At 39.0% G+C, this 16,784-nt stretch overlaps 1 protein-coding gene across 1 annotated transcript; it reads right to left on the reverse strand.

Moving 5' to 3' along the window:
* Positions 1-1,962: 1,962 nt before the first annotated feature.
* On the reverse strand, positions 1,963-14,443 carry LOC114160504 (zinc finger protein 281-like). The gene is made up of 7 exons (XM_028043121.1): positions 14,260-14,443; positions 11,681-12,114; positions 8,828-8,929; positions 8,449-8,572; positions 7,347-7,430; positions 7,131-7,249; positions 1,963-7,039 (listed from the first exon to the last, which is right to left on the reverse strand). Exons 2-7 carry the CDS (start codon positions 12,068-12,070, stop codon positions 5,489-5,491), a joined length of 2,370 nt encoding a protein of 789 aa, XP_027898922.1. The 5' UTR covers positions 12,071-12,114; positions 14,260-14,443; the 3' UTR covers positions 1,963-5,488.
* Positions 14,444-16,784: the final 2,341 nt, after the last annotated feature.

The raw sequence follows: 16,784 nt of genomic DNA on the forward strand, positions 1-16,784 counted from the left end.
GCTCCCTCCTTCCCTTTAAAGGTGTTTTTCCCTGTTCGCTATCTCTCTGTGCACACAGCCCAATATGTGGCCATTTACCAGCCCTGAAGATAAGAGCATCATTCACGTCACTCTGAGAGCGGCGACAGCAAACAAAAGCGCAGACGCCGAGGACACAAAGCTCACACACTGGGTTAAACTGGGCATCTGCTGTGGTGGGCCGGAGCAGCTCTTTCACACCGTTTTAACTGCCTCCTCACCCAAATAAACAACGTCACATTCCTCAGGGTCGCACCTTTAAATTTTTTATGGCACATTTTGTAAATGTTTTCCGTGAACAAAGAGAATTTCTCGCTCATCAACGCTGACGCATGATGATGCTCAGAAAGTTTCAGTCAAATCAACTGAACACGACCGTTTGTTACAATATGCTCACATTTAAAATAGAGAATATGTGGTAATTTATTAACAGGACAGGGTTGTGTACTTTCCTCCTAGGTGTGGAGGAAAATCCTCCACACCTAGGAGGCGGTACTTCTCTTACTTCTCTCTTTTTAGAACAAGGAAGTGTCTTAATTCCTCAAACAGAACATGGAAATACAAATTATACATCAAATCCCTGATGTGTGACACAGTTTATGGTTAAACAGGAGGGTAAGCGAGGGTTCACGGCTGTTATATATAGTGATGACTACAAAAAGTATGCAATTTTAACAAAACGTCTTCCATGACAAAGTCAGTTTTTGTTCCATTAAAGAGATGCTGGAGAAAAAATAGACACCAGTTCAGAAAACATAACACAAGCTCTATGTTGTATCTAAAGCTCAGGCAATGTTTAAAAAATGCATTTGCAACACAAATGAACCCGTCTGCTTGCAGGCAGGATGCTCTCACTGTTCAAACAACTTTATCCACTGAAGGAAACTGAAGGATAATTGGGTTTTTAAACTGTGGATTTTGAAAACTTCTGTTTGCTTTAGCTAACCTGCTGTCAAATAAATAACTCATTCAACGTTAAAAGAGACGGAAAAAACCATTTGAAGATAAGCTTCTTGTCAGTGTTTGCACTACATCCTGGAAGGTCGGATCTTGGGTCACTTTTATGGGAGGCGTGATGCGATTTTAAAAGACAGACTGAACTTTCTAGTTTGTCAAGTTCCCCTTAAAAGAACATATCAACGTTGTATATGTATAACCTCTCAAATCCATGGCACTGCATACAATAATACTGAATAAAAGAAAAATATTGTAAGTTAATACATTTTTAGACACCTTCATTGTCATTTATGGTTGTTCTCCAGACATTTGATGCTTTCTCATAAGTTTTCAATTAAGTTTCCAGTGGATTTTTTTTATTTTTTAAGAAACATTCAGGATTCAGGCATGAGAAGGACCATGCACTCAAAAGATTAATTCAATATCGTGTCTGAAAATATGATTTACTTTGTTAAAATATAGTTTTTAACTTACACTTTAATAATGCTACAGCTGCCCACAGCATTGGCAAAATTTCTTCCCATATTTAGGCCACATAAATTATTGATTTATCACCTCCAAAGTAAACATTAGAAAACAATCAGATGAATGAGAACCAAGGAACCACATCAGGAAAAGTTTTGAATATAAATTTTTCAATCCACCATCTGAAAGAATAAAAGTGCGTCATAACTGCAAACAAAACAAATAAAGACTGTATTTTTATTTTTTATGACTGTTTGCTGTTATTGTCACATACAACTAGAAGTACAGAAAATAGGTAATAAAATAAGGCAAAGTCCAAAATATAACTTGCAAAAATTATAGAGCACTACTTTGGAATTTTGGGGTAAGAAGCGATAAATTAATTTCACTACTACTATAGGAGAATTATCGCCATCTAGTGGCAGTTGCCACTTCTGTCACTGCCTCTTACAACTAATGCCAAGACCTTATTAGCAAAGCAACAGAAATCCCCATCAACACTTCAGATACCAGAGAAACACCTTCATGGTAACAGCAGTTTTTATTATTTTGTCCCCATTCAGTCACATTTTAGTTCATCAAACAGACCGTGAAATGTAAAATTCGTAGACGCCAGCTACAAAATTTGGCTTTGTAGGGATGAAACACTGTAAAATAAAAATGACATAATTAAGTTGGGTTTAGTGTTTTGTACATTGTCTGTAAACAATAAGAAACGACACACTGATTGAAAAATAAAGCTGAGAGATGCTTAAAGGATTGAACACTGGCTGGTGTCAGCTACACGTCATGGCGGTTCACACAAGAGTCACGTACAAAAAATCCCCCCCAAACACACCTGCTTAAATATAATCGTACAAAACGTGACATTTTAAACAGCATTTCTGCTACATACAAACCTCCACATCTTTGTCCCTGGTTTGCAGTGAAATGAGGTATATGTGAGGCTAATTATTGTTGTCTACCTCAACATGACGTTGCATTATTTTTGATACAACAGCTTTGCATTTTGACACTGCCATGTTTGACGATTGCTTAGAAAAAACACACAGTTCTGTTCACAAGTTTGCTACACACATTTCAGGCTCATAATTTGAGACTTTTCTTTCTAAAAACATAAATATGCAAAGCTGTACTGTAGTTTTCTTTCTGAAATTGATTTAATTAAATTAACAATTAGATTCCACATTTCTGAATTTCCGAGTGCTTTGAGAAAACACAAAGGATACAGTGAATCACAGAGTTATCTGTGACCATCAACATGCTTCTGAAATAATTCTGGCTTGATTTTTGACCACTAAATTGACATTATTGTTACCCATTTTCAGGCAGAAACCCAACTTTTAATAGACATTCCCCATACATTTTTGTGAGGGTTGAGGTTGGGGAATTTTCTTAAGGTTTAAAGGTTAAGGTTTTATCCATTCTTACCCCAGTTTTAATGTACATTTAGGATGATTGGTTAAACAACCAAATGACTTGAAATACATTTTAAGAATTTCAGCTTTGTCCCTCCTAGTTACTGCACCCATTTTGTGAAATTCACCAGTAAGACTGGCAGCAAACCACACTAACAGCTGGTAAAAAGTGCTTGAAAGCCTAATCTTAACTTCTAGTCGAGTTTTTCTGTATGGCTCAAGCCATTTCGAAGAAAACATAATTACAAACAAAACAATAAATAAAGTGGCAGTAGCAATGAAAAGTTGAATTAATATATTTCCAGTTATTCTTAATCACTGACAACTCCATACAGGAGTGTTTTCAGCCATGATGTAAAGGAACTCAGTGTTTCAGCAGTTTTGCAGTTTTCTGGAAATTTATTCCAGATTGGAGGAGCATAAAAACTGAACGCCACATCTCCATGTTTGATTCTGGGGATGCAGAACAGACTTGAACCAGAAGACCTCAGTGGTCTGGAGGATCGATACAAGCTTTCTGAATTTGTGGTCATTCAGCTCGATTTTGCTCTAATTTAACAAGCTGGTGCTTTTTTCTTGGTCAGTTCACGGTGATGTAAAACCGGACTTTACTATAAACAGTGACACCGGTTTATTACAGACTTAAGCCTTGGTAGACAACCTTACAAATATCCTTTCATCTAAAATGTGAAAGTTTGGGCGAGATGGTTGACATTCGGACACAACTTGTCATAAGGGGACAATAATTCTAAAAGCAGATCAAAACTGGTTGGAAAAGAATAAAACAAAGCAATATTAAGCTTCTAGAATGACTCCCAACCTAAACTCTACTTAAAATATTATGGACGATGGCTTAGAGCCAAGTTTGACAACCAATTCATCTATTTCTGATAAGAATACTGGTCAAATATCCATAATTTTGTCAGAAGCTAGTTGACGACTTCAAACACCTTGGTTTCTCTAGATTTTGCCCTGGGAAATGGAGTCCTAAATTATATCATAAATTGGACTTGAAATCGGAACGGTGAGAAAGTTGACAGGACAATCCTGCCAAAAAAAATGGTGTATGTAAACTTCTGACCAGAACTGTATTATTGGGGCACAAATGGGCTGAAGAACTCAGTCAGAGCAGCACAGAGATATCATTTCCAGCAGTTAAGGTCAGCTAGTCATATGGAAGTTTCCACAATTATTGTTGTCCTTACCAAAATGTTGGCAATTCAAAAATGTCAGCAAGAAACTACATATATTTATTAGACACATTTCTTCCACTTGCTTTTTGGGAATAGGCACCCATATACTAAAAGGGATGATAATGTTTGCACAAAGTATCTAAATTTTAAAATTCAGCACATGGCTGCAGAAACATTAGATCATAAACATCGTTTATCCTCAAAGTTAATAAAAATCTGCGAGAGCCGCTAATATTGGTATCAAGACAACTAAAACTAGGGGCTGTAATTACGTTTACATTATCCCGATTAAATATTACGTTACTTTAAAAAGCCCACCCACAAGCCTAAGCTAAACCCTCCCCAATAAGTAAGAGAAGACATTTCCAACCAATCTACTCTCCATATCCTTCATCGGAAACGACAAGCTGTCCCACCCCACAATCAGCCCAACCCCCCTGCATGCGTACGCCCCAACAGCAACTGTCAAAGACTTGGGTAATTCCTCGTGTTAGCTCTTGATTCGATCAGGTACTTTAAAACAATGTGAGAAAGCAGCTCAAAGTGCTGATCGCACACTTTTAGATAAATAGGAGGAAGATGACAAGAACAGTAAAGGGGGAAAAAAGGCCATTCTACTGCTGTCCAACAGCGACATCTATTGGCTGAAGAAGACATCCCCAAACTTATTCTTCCCTCTACTTGAAATGGCAGAACCCTACAAGACTTATTTTACATATTATATATATATATATATATATATTCTTATAAATATATATAGATATCCATGTGTGTGGCCGTTGTTGAAGAAAACACTAGCTTCACATTGACATAAAAGTACCATAATCTCTATATAGCCAAGTAGAAAGTGTTTTCAGTGTTCAAGTGAGCTGGCAGCAGTCCATTTTAGGTCACACTCATTCAACATGTAAGAAATAAAAAGTAAAAAACATCTTTCTTTTTTTAAAAATCACAAACATGCACTTCTGAAAAGTGAGCTCCCTGTCCTCCGTGAGCTTCTAGTTTCCCACGTTTTCCTGAGTAACACCTTTGACAATTTGATTTACTATTATTATTTCGCTTTTTTGCCGCTTCAGTTCTGGGCGTTTCCCTGCCATGATTTCTTATTTTAAAGTTGAATCACCTCATTGGATGTGAGATCCACTGCTTCGGCTAAAAATAAAATGCTTGAAAGGTTCTGTGAATTTCATAAATAAAGACCCGACCTACCGGCACCGCTATGACACCAATCGACGGTATATCGCAAACTCGACATATCGGATTCTTTCAAACTAATTGCATTTGCAGGATACCTTGCAGGCTTATTGCATGAAGAGGAGTAGGCATAAAGACAGAGCATCAGTGTAAATAAAATATACGTCACAAAAATAAGATGAATAAAATAGGAGCAAAAAAGATTAAAATAAGAACAACCATTGAAGAATGTTCTCCCAGGTTTCATCTGTAGCTTTGGCTTGTTGGTGTTTTGGAACCTGTACTTACTGGCTCATTGACATCAGATAACAAACTATACCCTGAGAAATCCGACACAGGCGTCCGTATCCTGTGATCCACCTCCCCACCAGAGTCAGCGCTGTAAGACAAACCATGAACTTCAGATTTAAACTGGGAGCCAAAGGCCTGGGCGAAGTTTTCTATCTGGTAGGAAGGCTTTGAGGAGTCCAGAGAGGCCAGATCCTGCGAGGGAACCAGAGGGTAGACGGCCGCCGAGTCGCTCTTGACCGCCGGATGCTCCTTCTGGTTACTCAGGTCGGATGGGCTGATCTGGTAGGTTGAGGGAGGGGTGGTGGAGTGCTGTTTCTCCATCTGTTCGGTGAGCTCCTGAGAAGGGGTGAGCTGCTGGTGTGAGGGAGCCTCCAGGCTGCTCAGGTTGAAGCTGTGCTGCGGGGACGAGCAGCTCAGCATCGCAAAGTGAGACTTTGGCACTGAGGAGGGCAGCAAAGGCAAAGCCACCGGCTGGACGAAGCCGCACTCCATATGGGACGTGCTGTAGATGTTCTTGTCGGCATATAGGGGATTTCCTGCCTGGGAAGTGGTGAAGGGTCCTGAGGAAGGAAGAGGTCCGGGGCCCAGTGGGAAACCGGCACTGTGGCTGGTGCGCTCCAAAGCCTGCAGCAAGAAGCGGGAGTATTCATGCATCATTGAGCTTTTGTCTCCAGACGGGCTGGGGGCATTGGCGTCGGATCCGTCCGCTGAGGCGGGGCTGAGCTGCACGTGTTGGTCGCCGATGTCAAAATGAATGTCGGGTTTCTGGGTGTAGAGATCCAGGAGGCTATGCAGCACCTCATCGGTGATCCCCGACTTCTCCAGATTCAGAGGACCGTCGCTGTCCATTACTCCTGGAATCCCGCCCTGTAGAGAGGACGGCTGTGAGGACAAATGAACGCTGACGTCGTAGTCGCTACCGCCTCCGCCTGCCACTGCGGCACCAGAGGGCATTGCATTGTTTGTCACTTGAAGATATCGCCGCTTCTTAACGAACTGCATGGCGTCATCGTAGTTGCTGCTGGTGGATTCTACCTTAGCCTCGCTGCACTGCATCAAGCCAAGGTCGCCCTGCTCCAACATTTCAGCTTTAACTTGACCCAGACCTGCTTTCGTCAGGCTCTTCCGGTTAGCTTTCTTGAAGGCCATCTTGGGACCTTGATCCTGGTGACCCTGTTGCATGCTGGGTCCTGGCTCAGTAGAAGAAGACACAGTGGGACTCTCCACACAGTATTCGTAGATGCTGTAACCTCCAGATACAACTCCGTGAACGTGCGACTCCTTCGGGTCTCCCTTCTTCTTCTTACGCTCGCCTCCCACTGTGGAACTTTTTGACTTTCCCTTCTTCCTCCCAGTGCTCCCAACATTTCCCTGAGTAATTCCATAGCTGCCCTGTCCCATGTCCACAAAACCCAGATCCATCATCCCAGGATCCAATCCCTTTTTAATGGCTTCCCCACAGGTTCTCTTGTGCTTAAGAAGTCGATCTGTTCTAGAAAAATACTGAAGAAGAAACACCCCATGTACCCTTTATTAGCCACAGTAATTCATGTTAAACACCCAGTAAAGACAAGGCTTTATTAGGGTCACCAACCTGCTGGCAGGTCTCACATCTGTATGGCTTTTCTCCGCTGTGCGTTCTCTTGTGTCTCTCCATGTGGTATTTCTGAATGAACCGCATGTTGCACTGGTCACAGCCAAATGGCTTCTCTCCTGAAGGAGGAAAGTGTGAGGGAAGGTTAATGATCCTTGGCTGCTCTAAGCAACGCCAGAGCCTCGGGTGAGCTAATAATCTCTGCTAATTACTCACCACTGTGGATTTTCTCGTGCCGCTGGAGAAGATACTTCTGAATGAAACTCATGTTGCACTGACTGCATCTGAAGGGTCTTTCACCTTATGTAAAAATCACAGGAAAACAATAAGGTTACGACAATATTCCCACAATGTTTCCATCATATTCTCCATAGATATTGTCCTGATCTGTCGCATTATATGTTCTCCATAAACCCTTTGGGTTCATTTAATACTGCAATACCTACATTTTCCATGTTGTTGATTATTTATGTTCAACTTTAACTGCAACTCAAATTTGCAAATTTCCCCCCGAAAACAAAAGCGCCTAGATGTGATTATGTTTTCACATTTTTTTTTACATTTATGACTTTAGTTACTTATGAAGTTAAACTGAGTAAAAAAGAAGCACAAAATACCAACACCAGAGATATCTAATGTGACCAGCTGTGAATAACCTCTGAGTTTTCTTACTCTTGAAATCTATTTTCTAGCTCACTGAACTGGCAGCTTCCTGATGACACAAAGACAAGCTAAACACTCCCAACACATGGGAAACATGAGATTAAACGAAATAAGGGCTGCAAATGAATGATCTACATCCAGATCTTTAAAATACTTTACAATCCTGAGCAACAACCTCAGGATTTCCTGTCTTAGTGGTAAGACAGGCAACCCATCTAGCAAAATTCTAATTCTCAGTGAGAACATGCTATCCTGTCCATCTAAATAACTAATGCCAGCCTAGTGGTTTGGAATCAGGAGAAATATCAGATGGAGTCCAAACAAGTTACCTGGTTAAACTGATGAGGTGGTAGCTTAGGAACCAACTGCTTCAAAGCAGCAATGGTACAAACCAAAAATTCCGGTCATAAATTAAAAATATTATTATTCATATAATTTGGGATTTTGATTACGTTTTCACATTTTTATATATTTATTTTAGAATTGTAGCCATGAAAACAGCAAAACATCTCGTTTTGATGGTTAATAATGACACAAAATGTAGCAGTTTCCCAGTGACTTGAACCTCCAACATGGAATCGTTAAAGAAAACAATTCCTACAATTTCATGAAGGCAAATCCTGGAGGAAATATGAAGAAAGCTGAAAACGCTAACCTGTATGGATGAGGACATGTCTGCGCAGATGATAGGAGCTCCTGAAGGATGCACTGCAGTGTTCACAGATGTGAGGTTTTGTTCCTGGAGACACACCGCCACCGTCTGCATCCATTACTGAATGCTGCACAACAGACAGAGATGAGCAGATTAGGTCAAATAGATGGTAAAATCCCAGGTTAATTAGTTGCAACTCATACTTACAGACTGATTTGTACTTTACAGAACAGGCCCCGCATTTTTACGGTTAGTTTATAAAGAATCAAGCTGACAGAAAGCTACAGCGCAAAAACATTAAATAGGTGACAGAAAACACTAAAAATAAAAAAGAATAAGGACGAAACAGGATCGACGACAAATGGATAAATAGAAAGCAAACCTTTGCCTCACTTCTCTTCTTTCTAGGTTTACCCTCATGTCCATCAATGTTTGACCTCCGACCTTTCCTCCCGGTGGCCTCTTTTTCCAACTGATTTGACAGCTGCGAAGACGACAAAGGCAGAGGGCCGTGAGAGCAAGGAAATCACTTGAAAGAAGGTTGAGGCTCTTCAGTCTCAAACTATTAAAGAAACAAGTCTATATTTGTAGTTCTGGCAAACAAAACACTGACAAAAATTTGAGACTCATTGTGGAAAATGTGAACCGAGTGGGCGGTGGAGTCATCGCAACCTGACTGAGGCATTTAAAACAATAACTAGTCAATTTATTTTCTGGCAAAAACTTTCATCCAGAAGGGAGGAGAACAGGTTTCTTCCAGATATTGCCCAGCTTGCATATTGCTCCTCGTCACCATATGGAGACTGAAAGCACAAATGTTACTGCACCTGCTCATCTTAAAAATCAGTCAAAAGTTTAGAGTGAAATCAAATACTGAGTCCAATGTCTGACTTAACCAATTCAACCAAATTAACTTGATCTTGGAAAACATGAGAAATTACAAATGTAATGTCCCCACCCCCCGGTTACAACAATTTTTTGCTTTTGTATTTAACTGGAAAATGGGATGTAGTTTTAGGACAAGATATATATCGTCTTCTGAACAGTAGCGGTTCTAGAAGAAGAATTATTTGTTTGCAGCGATGCTGAAGGACATCAGTCTGATAGATCAAATCTATTGTGTTTAAACATAATCCTTCTAAAAAAAAACCCAAACTAAATAAAGACAATAATTGAAGCTGTTGAATATTCAGGCCTCGTGACCTCTGATGGCTCACTATTGTCAGCAGAGTGTGGATGTGTATATTTCTGTTTGAATGAGCACAAAAGACGTCTGAAATGAAGTGCAAACTCAAACAAGACAGCTGCGTCCTCGCAAAGACGTTCTCATTCACGCTGCAGCCGGATGACATCACCCCTCTGCTCAGAGAGAAACTGCTTTGCATCTGAAGCCAGCGGGAGATTTATGTCTCCATAAGTTAGTTTCACACAAGCTTCTGCACTGCACCAAAATCATGAATGACGTAATGAGACAAAGATTATACTAAATTTTACCTTTTTTAAAAATAATATGGAATATGGAAGAGTGTGACTGCTTCTTTAATAGATACATCTCAGTTTAATATAAATATTTTGATTAAAGAAGGTGTTACTGATTTTAAGATTTTAACTCTATTTTATAGTTCTATTTTTAGATTTTTTAATTTTGAAAATTTCTGCAGAAAACTACGGTGCAGGACAAAAGGCATCAGTCTATCTACGCTGGTATAGACTTAAAAGAAAAAGAAAAGCTTTTCCAAAATGCCAAAGATAGATCTGCCTTTCGGAAAACAGATGCAAACTGGACAAATTCTGCTTTAAAGCTGCAGATTATACTAACATATTAAATGCAAAATGAAAAGATGAGAATAATAATAATGGCTTTGAATAACAGAAACTTGTAACTGCTGCAGTATCTGTTCAACCCGACTGAGATCATGCTTCGTTAGTTTCCGCAAATTAAGCAACAGCTTCAAATGGAGATTTTCCACCAACAACATTTCGGGTCTTAAAACAGCAAGTTCCAAACTGGTTTTACTAAAAGAACCAGTTTAGTCAGGGTCAGGATAAATTTTCTAATCTCTGTTGTAAGAGTTTTTGTGAAGGACAGATGTAGATGGAAACAGTTTAATAACCAAATTTTACTATTTATCTCTGTATCTTTATTGTCCCAGATTAAGATTCATTAGTCTCACATTTTCTTGTTTATTTGGCTGATATTTTATGGTGAACACATTTTGCAGGGTTTAGGAACAACCAGACAGCTGAGCGGCTTATGGATCGAGAGGCATCAAACACAAAGGATATTTTAGTTCACCAAATTAATTTGTTAAATTTAGGACTCTAACTTATCCTTAAAGTAGAAAATCCATACTTTTCCCTATTTTTATCATTTTATTTTACAATATAAATTTAAAATAATTCTAGTAGTTTATGGTAAATGCCTCTACAGCGGGAAGGGCTTGAATATACTACCAACAAAAAAACTGAAAACTGGAAGATAAGAACAAAGGAAATAAGTAAAGATAAGGAAGGTCACAAAGGAGGTGATGGAGGCAGAAATCCTGTAACGAAAGAACAAATGAATGAACAAAGAGATAGAAGGAGCTCAGAAACGCTCAAGAGAAAAGACGACAGGACATAACGGAGGAGAGAGGAAGGAAGGATAGATGGACAGAAAGAAAAGAGAAATAAAAAACAGTAGTGGTGGGAGTCTTTAGGTATGTCATTATCAGATTAAAATTCAGGAAGTTACATTGCTATTATAAATTGATTATTGACATAACATGGCACAGACGTTGCTGCGTCGGTGTGTGCATCTTGTCAAATCATGAAACAGATTTTACAGCTCAGCCCCAACAGGAAGGAGACAAAAAGGAAGGAAGGAAACACCATTTAGACAATGGAATAGGAAACTAAGTCTAGAAATAATAATATTTTTTGCTTCTATACTTATTCAGACCTGGAGAATACAAACAATGAATCCCAGACTTTTCTCATTGTGAAGGAACCTTGTGAATAATTCAGCTGAGCAGCTCAGTTCTGCTAAAACCACGACCTTTTAAGCCTTTCTAAGCATCTCCAACAATTGCCAGCTGCAGGGTTGATCAGCAGATTAAGAGTTTCAGAAAATATGTAAAAATATTAGAGTAATGCCTAAAAAAACAAAATGTGAAATAATTACTACCACTTTAAGAGCAGAGTGTTTTGTGTTCCTGAAACCATTTCATTCTCCTGGTCTGTCGGCTGTACCCACGTTGCCAATGTTGAGGTCGCACACCAGCAGCTTCTGGTGGTTACCGACGGTCACCTCCAGCACCTCCCCGCTCCGCCCCAGACCTCCGGGGTAGAGCGGCAGGCGGTAATCGTGCTCCGACTGCTTTTCCTGCTTGATGCCCATGGCGTGAACATAGTCTCCAACCGCAGCAGCGCCCCCTTGGTGGCTGCAGTCAGGAGAGTCCCGCTCTTTCTTCAGGATCAGGTCCTGCGGCGGAAGTTCCTGCATGACGGAATGCGCCGACAGCCGGGTGAAGCTGGCCACCGGAGGGAGGTGACTGAACATTATCATGCCAGCTCCAAAGTTGGAGTCCATGCTGCCGTTGGAGCGCAGGAATTCATTCCCTAGTTTATCTTGAATGATGTTCATGCTGAAGGCTGGTGGGCAGGAAGACTATGGGACAGAAATTCATCCTGTGAGGAAAAAAGACAACAGCAGATCATGTTTATAACAACAATAACATGTTTCAGACAGACAATCTGTCAGCAAACAACCAGTTAAGCCTGGTCTTCAGGAATCAAAGCCACGGCCTCTGATCTAACAACTTAGTCGGATTAAATCGACGTTTTGTGGGTCAACAAAGAGCGGCCGTCTGGACCATGTGAAAACAAGGTGAAGAAGAAGAGAAACTGAAATCGGTCTGCTTCAATAAAGTGTTTATGTCCGGCCTTCGTGGCCAAACAAAAGTCAGTGCCGCTGCGTTCCACAAGCAACACGAGACGAGGAGCAACGGGGACCGCTGTGTGGTAATCTTTATGATAGGACCGACTGTCTGACCCAGTCATCCTATTTGTACCAGCTTATCTGTCAATGAGAGCGCACACACACACACACTGTACTAGAGTGACTGTTTACCAGCTTATGCAGCAACAGCAAAGTCCTAATAAGTCTGAATGAGAATTATAACACACGTCTGTGAATGCAGGATTTGCATATATTTCAACTGAAATTTTACTACTTTTGATTTTTCAGAAGTCAATCTTATGTAATAATAATAATAAATAGTTTTTACAATGTTTCTATGGCTGACAGTAAACAGTAAAAATGTTAATCATGCAACACAGCAGCCTTTTAGTTTATCCTTACCTAGAAAACTTAACTGGCATTTAGCAAAAGATAATCTTTGAATATTAGAGCCGATACAATTACGTTTGATGCTTAAATTTTTTTTTTATGAACATACATTGCATTCAAGGTACCGTTATTGAAATTTTAGTTTACCTGCACATGAGCCTAGAAATTCAGGTTTTCATCTTTTAGAAATTGAACAGGAAAAAAAAGTTTTAAAATACTTTTAATGGATGCACAAGAAACCTGGCTATGAGTCATTTCTGTATCTGTTTTTCAACATTTAAGTATAAAGATGCTTACTCTGCAAATAATTTGACAAGATTCTGAATTAAGGTAATAACAGATTGCAGAAGGTTAAACTCTTGTCCAATGAAACATAAATAAATGAAAAATATGTATTATCTGCTCTGATTTTGTCCTACAAAAGTGCTGGACTTTTACTTTTTAAACTAATCTCTGCAGTTTTTTTTTTACAGAAAGAATAAAGGAAATCTACTTAAGCAAGTGACTGTAAATAATATAAACACTTATGCAAACTGATTATAATTCTAACAAATATGGTTATAAATTGAAGGTTTTAGACAAGCAGAGATAGAACTTTTAGGATATAAGAGTGATACAATAATATACAACATAAAATGGGGACAAATCAGATTTTTCCCCCCCAACAAATTCACCAAATTTGAATTGAAAATAATCTGAAATTAAAATGTCTAAAATAATTCAGTCGGACTGCCTCTCAAATGCCTTCATCTCTACTGCATTAGCAGTCACACCGCCTGCTCCAAAACAAGTTTGGAAGAAGGAAAAGCAAACAATACAGTTTTTACTTCGATTAAACTGCTATTTTCTTCGGTGTATTTCAGCAGACCAGCTGAGAGTTCGTAACACAGCAGAAAATAAACCAGCAGCCTTGCAGGATGTGAATTAGCTCCCTGCTAACCGTTTCGGCTCAGCAGTTCTGCGGGGCCCTGCTTCTTTGTGATGCCAATAATTAATGTGGTCAGGCAATAAGAGCAGCTTATCTTCCTCAAAATACGACAAGAAACTGATAAAACTACAATTAAAGCATCATAATCAAATTAAGATGTTAATTCGCGTTAAGTCTTGCAATTTTATTACTTTTGTGTTAAATTTAGACATGTTTAATTAGAGCAAAATCTTAAACCCATTAAAAAAGCTGGAGAATGATGAAGGGTGAAAGCCGGCTTGTACAGCTATAGTGAATGTGTTTGTTCTCGTTTGTGCTTTATTATGTAATCGGTTCGGTTTGCTGGACTGTAAGTGATGGAGAGACACAAGCAGGACTGACCCAAAACAAAACGGCCCAACTAAACTCGGGGAACAATGATGCTCGTCCCGACAGACAGAGCGGCTAACTTAGCAGCAGCTAACCCCCCTCAGCGCTGCGCTCTGCCTCGTCCCGGTAATAATGGAGTTATAAACCGCAGCAGCCCAAAACATTAGCTGGTATATATTTATCTTACCGGTGCAGGACCATGACCCGCTGCTGTGGTCCGCTTAGTTCACCCTCAGCCGCCCCGTTTTTAAATCTACAGCCCAAACATTGTTCTCCTGCTGCAGCTGGCTTCTTCCATCTTGGCCCGCGCAGAGCATTCTGGGTCCGGTAGGCAGGAGCATCCTGAGCAAAACCCGAAAGTCACTCTCGTTTTTTGCACTCTATTATTTTGCGGCGTTCCCCCTATTTTTTGTTTTTAACCAGTCCCTTTGATATTTTAGCATTAACCACAGATTGTATTTTTTTACGTTTTACATTAATAATCCCTTTATAAAATTGCAAAGAAACAAAGAAATCTAAAAAATCAATCTGGAAAATCCTTTAACCTTGGCTTCTGAACACAAAGGTTTCATACTGATTCAAAAAGTAAGCTACATTACTGTGTAAAAGTGAATCATAATCACTTCTTAACTTTGGACATTTTTCTTCAAAAGAGCTCAACTTTTGCAATATTTCAAATTGATCCTCCTTTATCAAAGTCTTTCAACGTTTTCTTTGAAATTTTGTGCCTTTTACAAACATCTACAAATTAGAATCAAAAGTGAATTGATTTCTGAAAATAATTTTTAAAACGTTAAGTATAGACCATCATTTACTTATAGGTAAAGATATGAAACATAATTTTACTTTGGAGCATTGAAGCACAGAGTCAGAGCCTTACATAGTCAGTACTGCAGCTGTACGAATATTGTTGTCTGCAAATGGTTAATATAAATCTTCTTTAGTCAATTCTTTGCTGCTTTACAGGTATGTGTTTCAATCATTATTGTATTGGAAGACCAATCTAATATCCATCTTAAGTTTTCTGGGTGAAAGAAAAAGATTGTCATCCAAGATTTTACAGTGAATGGCTTCAACCTCGCCTTCTCAATACGCCAAACTCATCCTGCCCAACCCAAAACATAATTATTCCACATTCATGCTTGACTCCTTTACATTTTATCAGATCAAAATCACAATTTTTTATAGATTTTTTGGCCTTTTATGTAAGAAAGGTAGTAATTAAATGAAATAGGAAAATTATATTTTTCAAATATTTCTGAAAATTGTGTTGTGCATTTTTATTTTTCCCAGTGTAGCTGAAATGCCCAAGGTAACTCTGGAGGAGAGATAGAGATCCACAGCTCATCTGGGAGAATCTGATGACGTGGCAATTATGACCATGCATTCTTCAAATATCACCTTTATGGTTGAGTGGAAAGAAGAAATACTTTCTTGAAGAAAGCTACAAGAATACCCATCTACAGTTTTGTCAGAATCTATGCAGAGAACACAGTCTAGATGTGAGAGGAGGGACTCACATCAGATCATTTTTGGGGCTACAAGCAAAATGCAGTGCGTGGAAGGAAACTAAAACTATGCATCACCCTGAACACTGAAAAGTGTGACATAACTGTGGTTACGCTGCTCCGTTGACAACCCTTGGGTCTAACCCATTAAGGTATAATGTAAGGAATTGATTTTATTTTGCAAATTGAGATCCAGTCTATCTACATTATCAACTGATATTGATTTGTTTGCCATATGGGCACCTAGCTAATCTGTGGGAGTCAGAATCATAGCTTGTCCACAAAAGCGCAAACACTTGCACATCAAATGCTAAATACATTTTATCTTTCTGAATTTATCGCTGTATAAATATAGAAACATTGCTGATATTCCTTACTTTCTGATATTTCCAGTTAGAAAGATGAGATAAGATCTTGTGATCTTCTGTGTAATGCTAATTTGGATTTCTCTGTGTGGGAAAGCCTGATGGTTTTTCCACATAACAGATGGCAGTCCTGGCTGCCCGCACTCTAATCCTCAAATCTCGGGGGGATCGTCGCTGAGCATGAGCTCCCTCTGCTGAGATAAAAGACCCTCAGCAGGTTGCAGAGAAGTGAGCACAAGACAAACATATTTACTTGCCAAGTGATAGCTTTTTTGTACAAAGTTTAGTGGCTAACCAAGTGTATTATCCATTGTAAAAAAAAAAAAGAAGATTGATTTACAATTATCCATATTTGATAACAAAGGTGGAATAAATAGTACATTTGGCTTTAAAAATATTCAACAGGCATTTAACTTTTTATATATCAGGAGTGACTTGACTGCAGTTCCTAAAAAATATATAAATCATCAGCAGAATCAGATTTAAACAGGGTTCTGATAAAAACAAATGCAGCTTGTGTGACACTTGAAAACATTTACTATCTGAAAATTAAATCAACAAGACAGGTCCTTCATTTTGCCTTTAAAATCAAATCTTACATCAGATCCTTCAGTGTTAAAGTGGATTTTGTCATGTGATTTAAGATTATCAGATCTAACATTTAGTAACATAAAATCAGATCTTATGAAATACTCGACATTCAGCTTCTTTGTATTCTGTGAAGCAGCCATTTTCTCGTCCTGCTCTTTTGTCAATGATAAAGGTGTATTTTTCTGTAAATGTTTGCGAAATGACAAATGTACCTCTGATCTGATCTAATACGTTTTTGGTTAAAATCT

This window comes from Xiphophorus couchianus, chromosome 16, assembly GCF_001444195.1.
Source record: "Xiphophorus couchianus chromosome 16, X_couchianus-1.0, whole genome shotgun sequence".
Classification (NCBI taxonomy): Eukaryota; Metazoa; Chordata; class Actinopteri; order Cyprinodontiformes; family Poeciliidae; genus Xiphophorus; species Xiphophorus couchianus.

What these genes read in the sequence shown, in the direction of transcription:
- LOC114160504 (XM_028043121.1), bottom strand. Translation starts at nt 12,070, where the DNA reads ATGAACATCATTCAAGATAAACTAGGGAATGAATTCCTGCGCTCCAAC. An exon ending in AGAAGAGAAGTGAGGCAAAG is followed by an intron (nt 8,573 to 8,827) that starts GTTTGCTTTCTA and finishes TCTGTTGTGCAG; the next exon opens with CATTCAGTAATGGATGCAGA. An exon ending in GCACGAGAAAATCCACAGTG is followed by an intron (nt 7,250 to 7,346) that starts GTGAGTAATTAG and finishes TTCCTCCTTCAG; the next exon opens with GAGAGAAGCCATTTGGCTGT.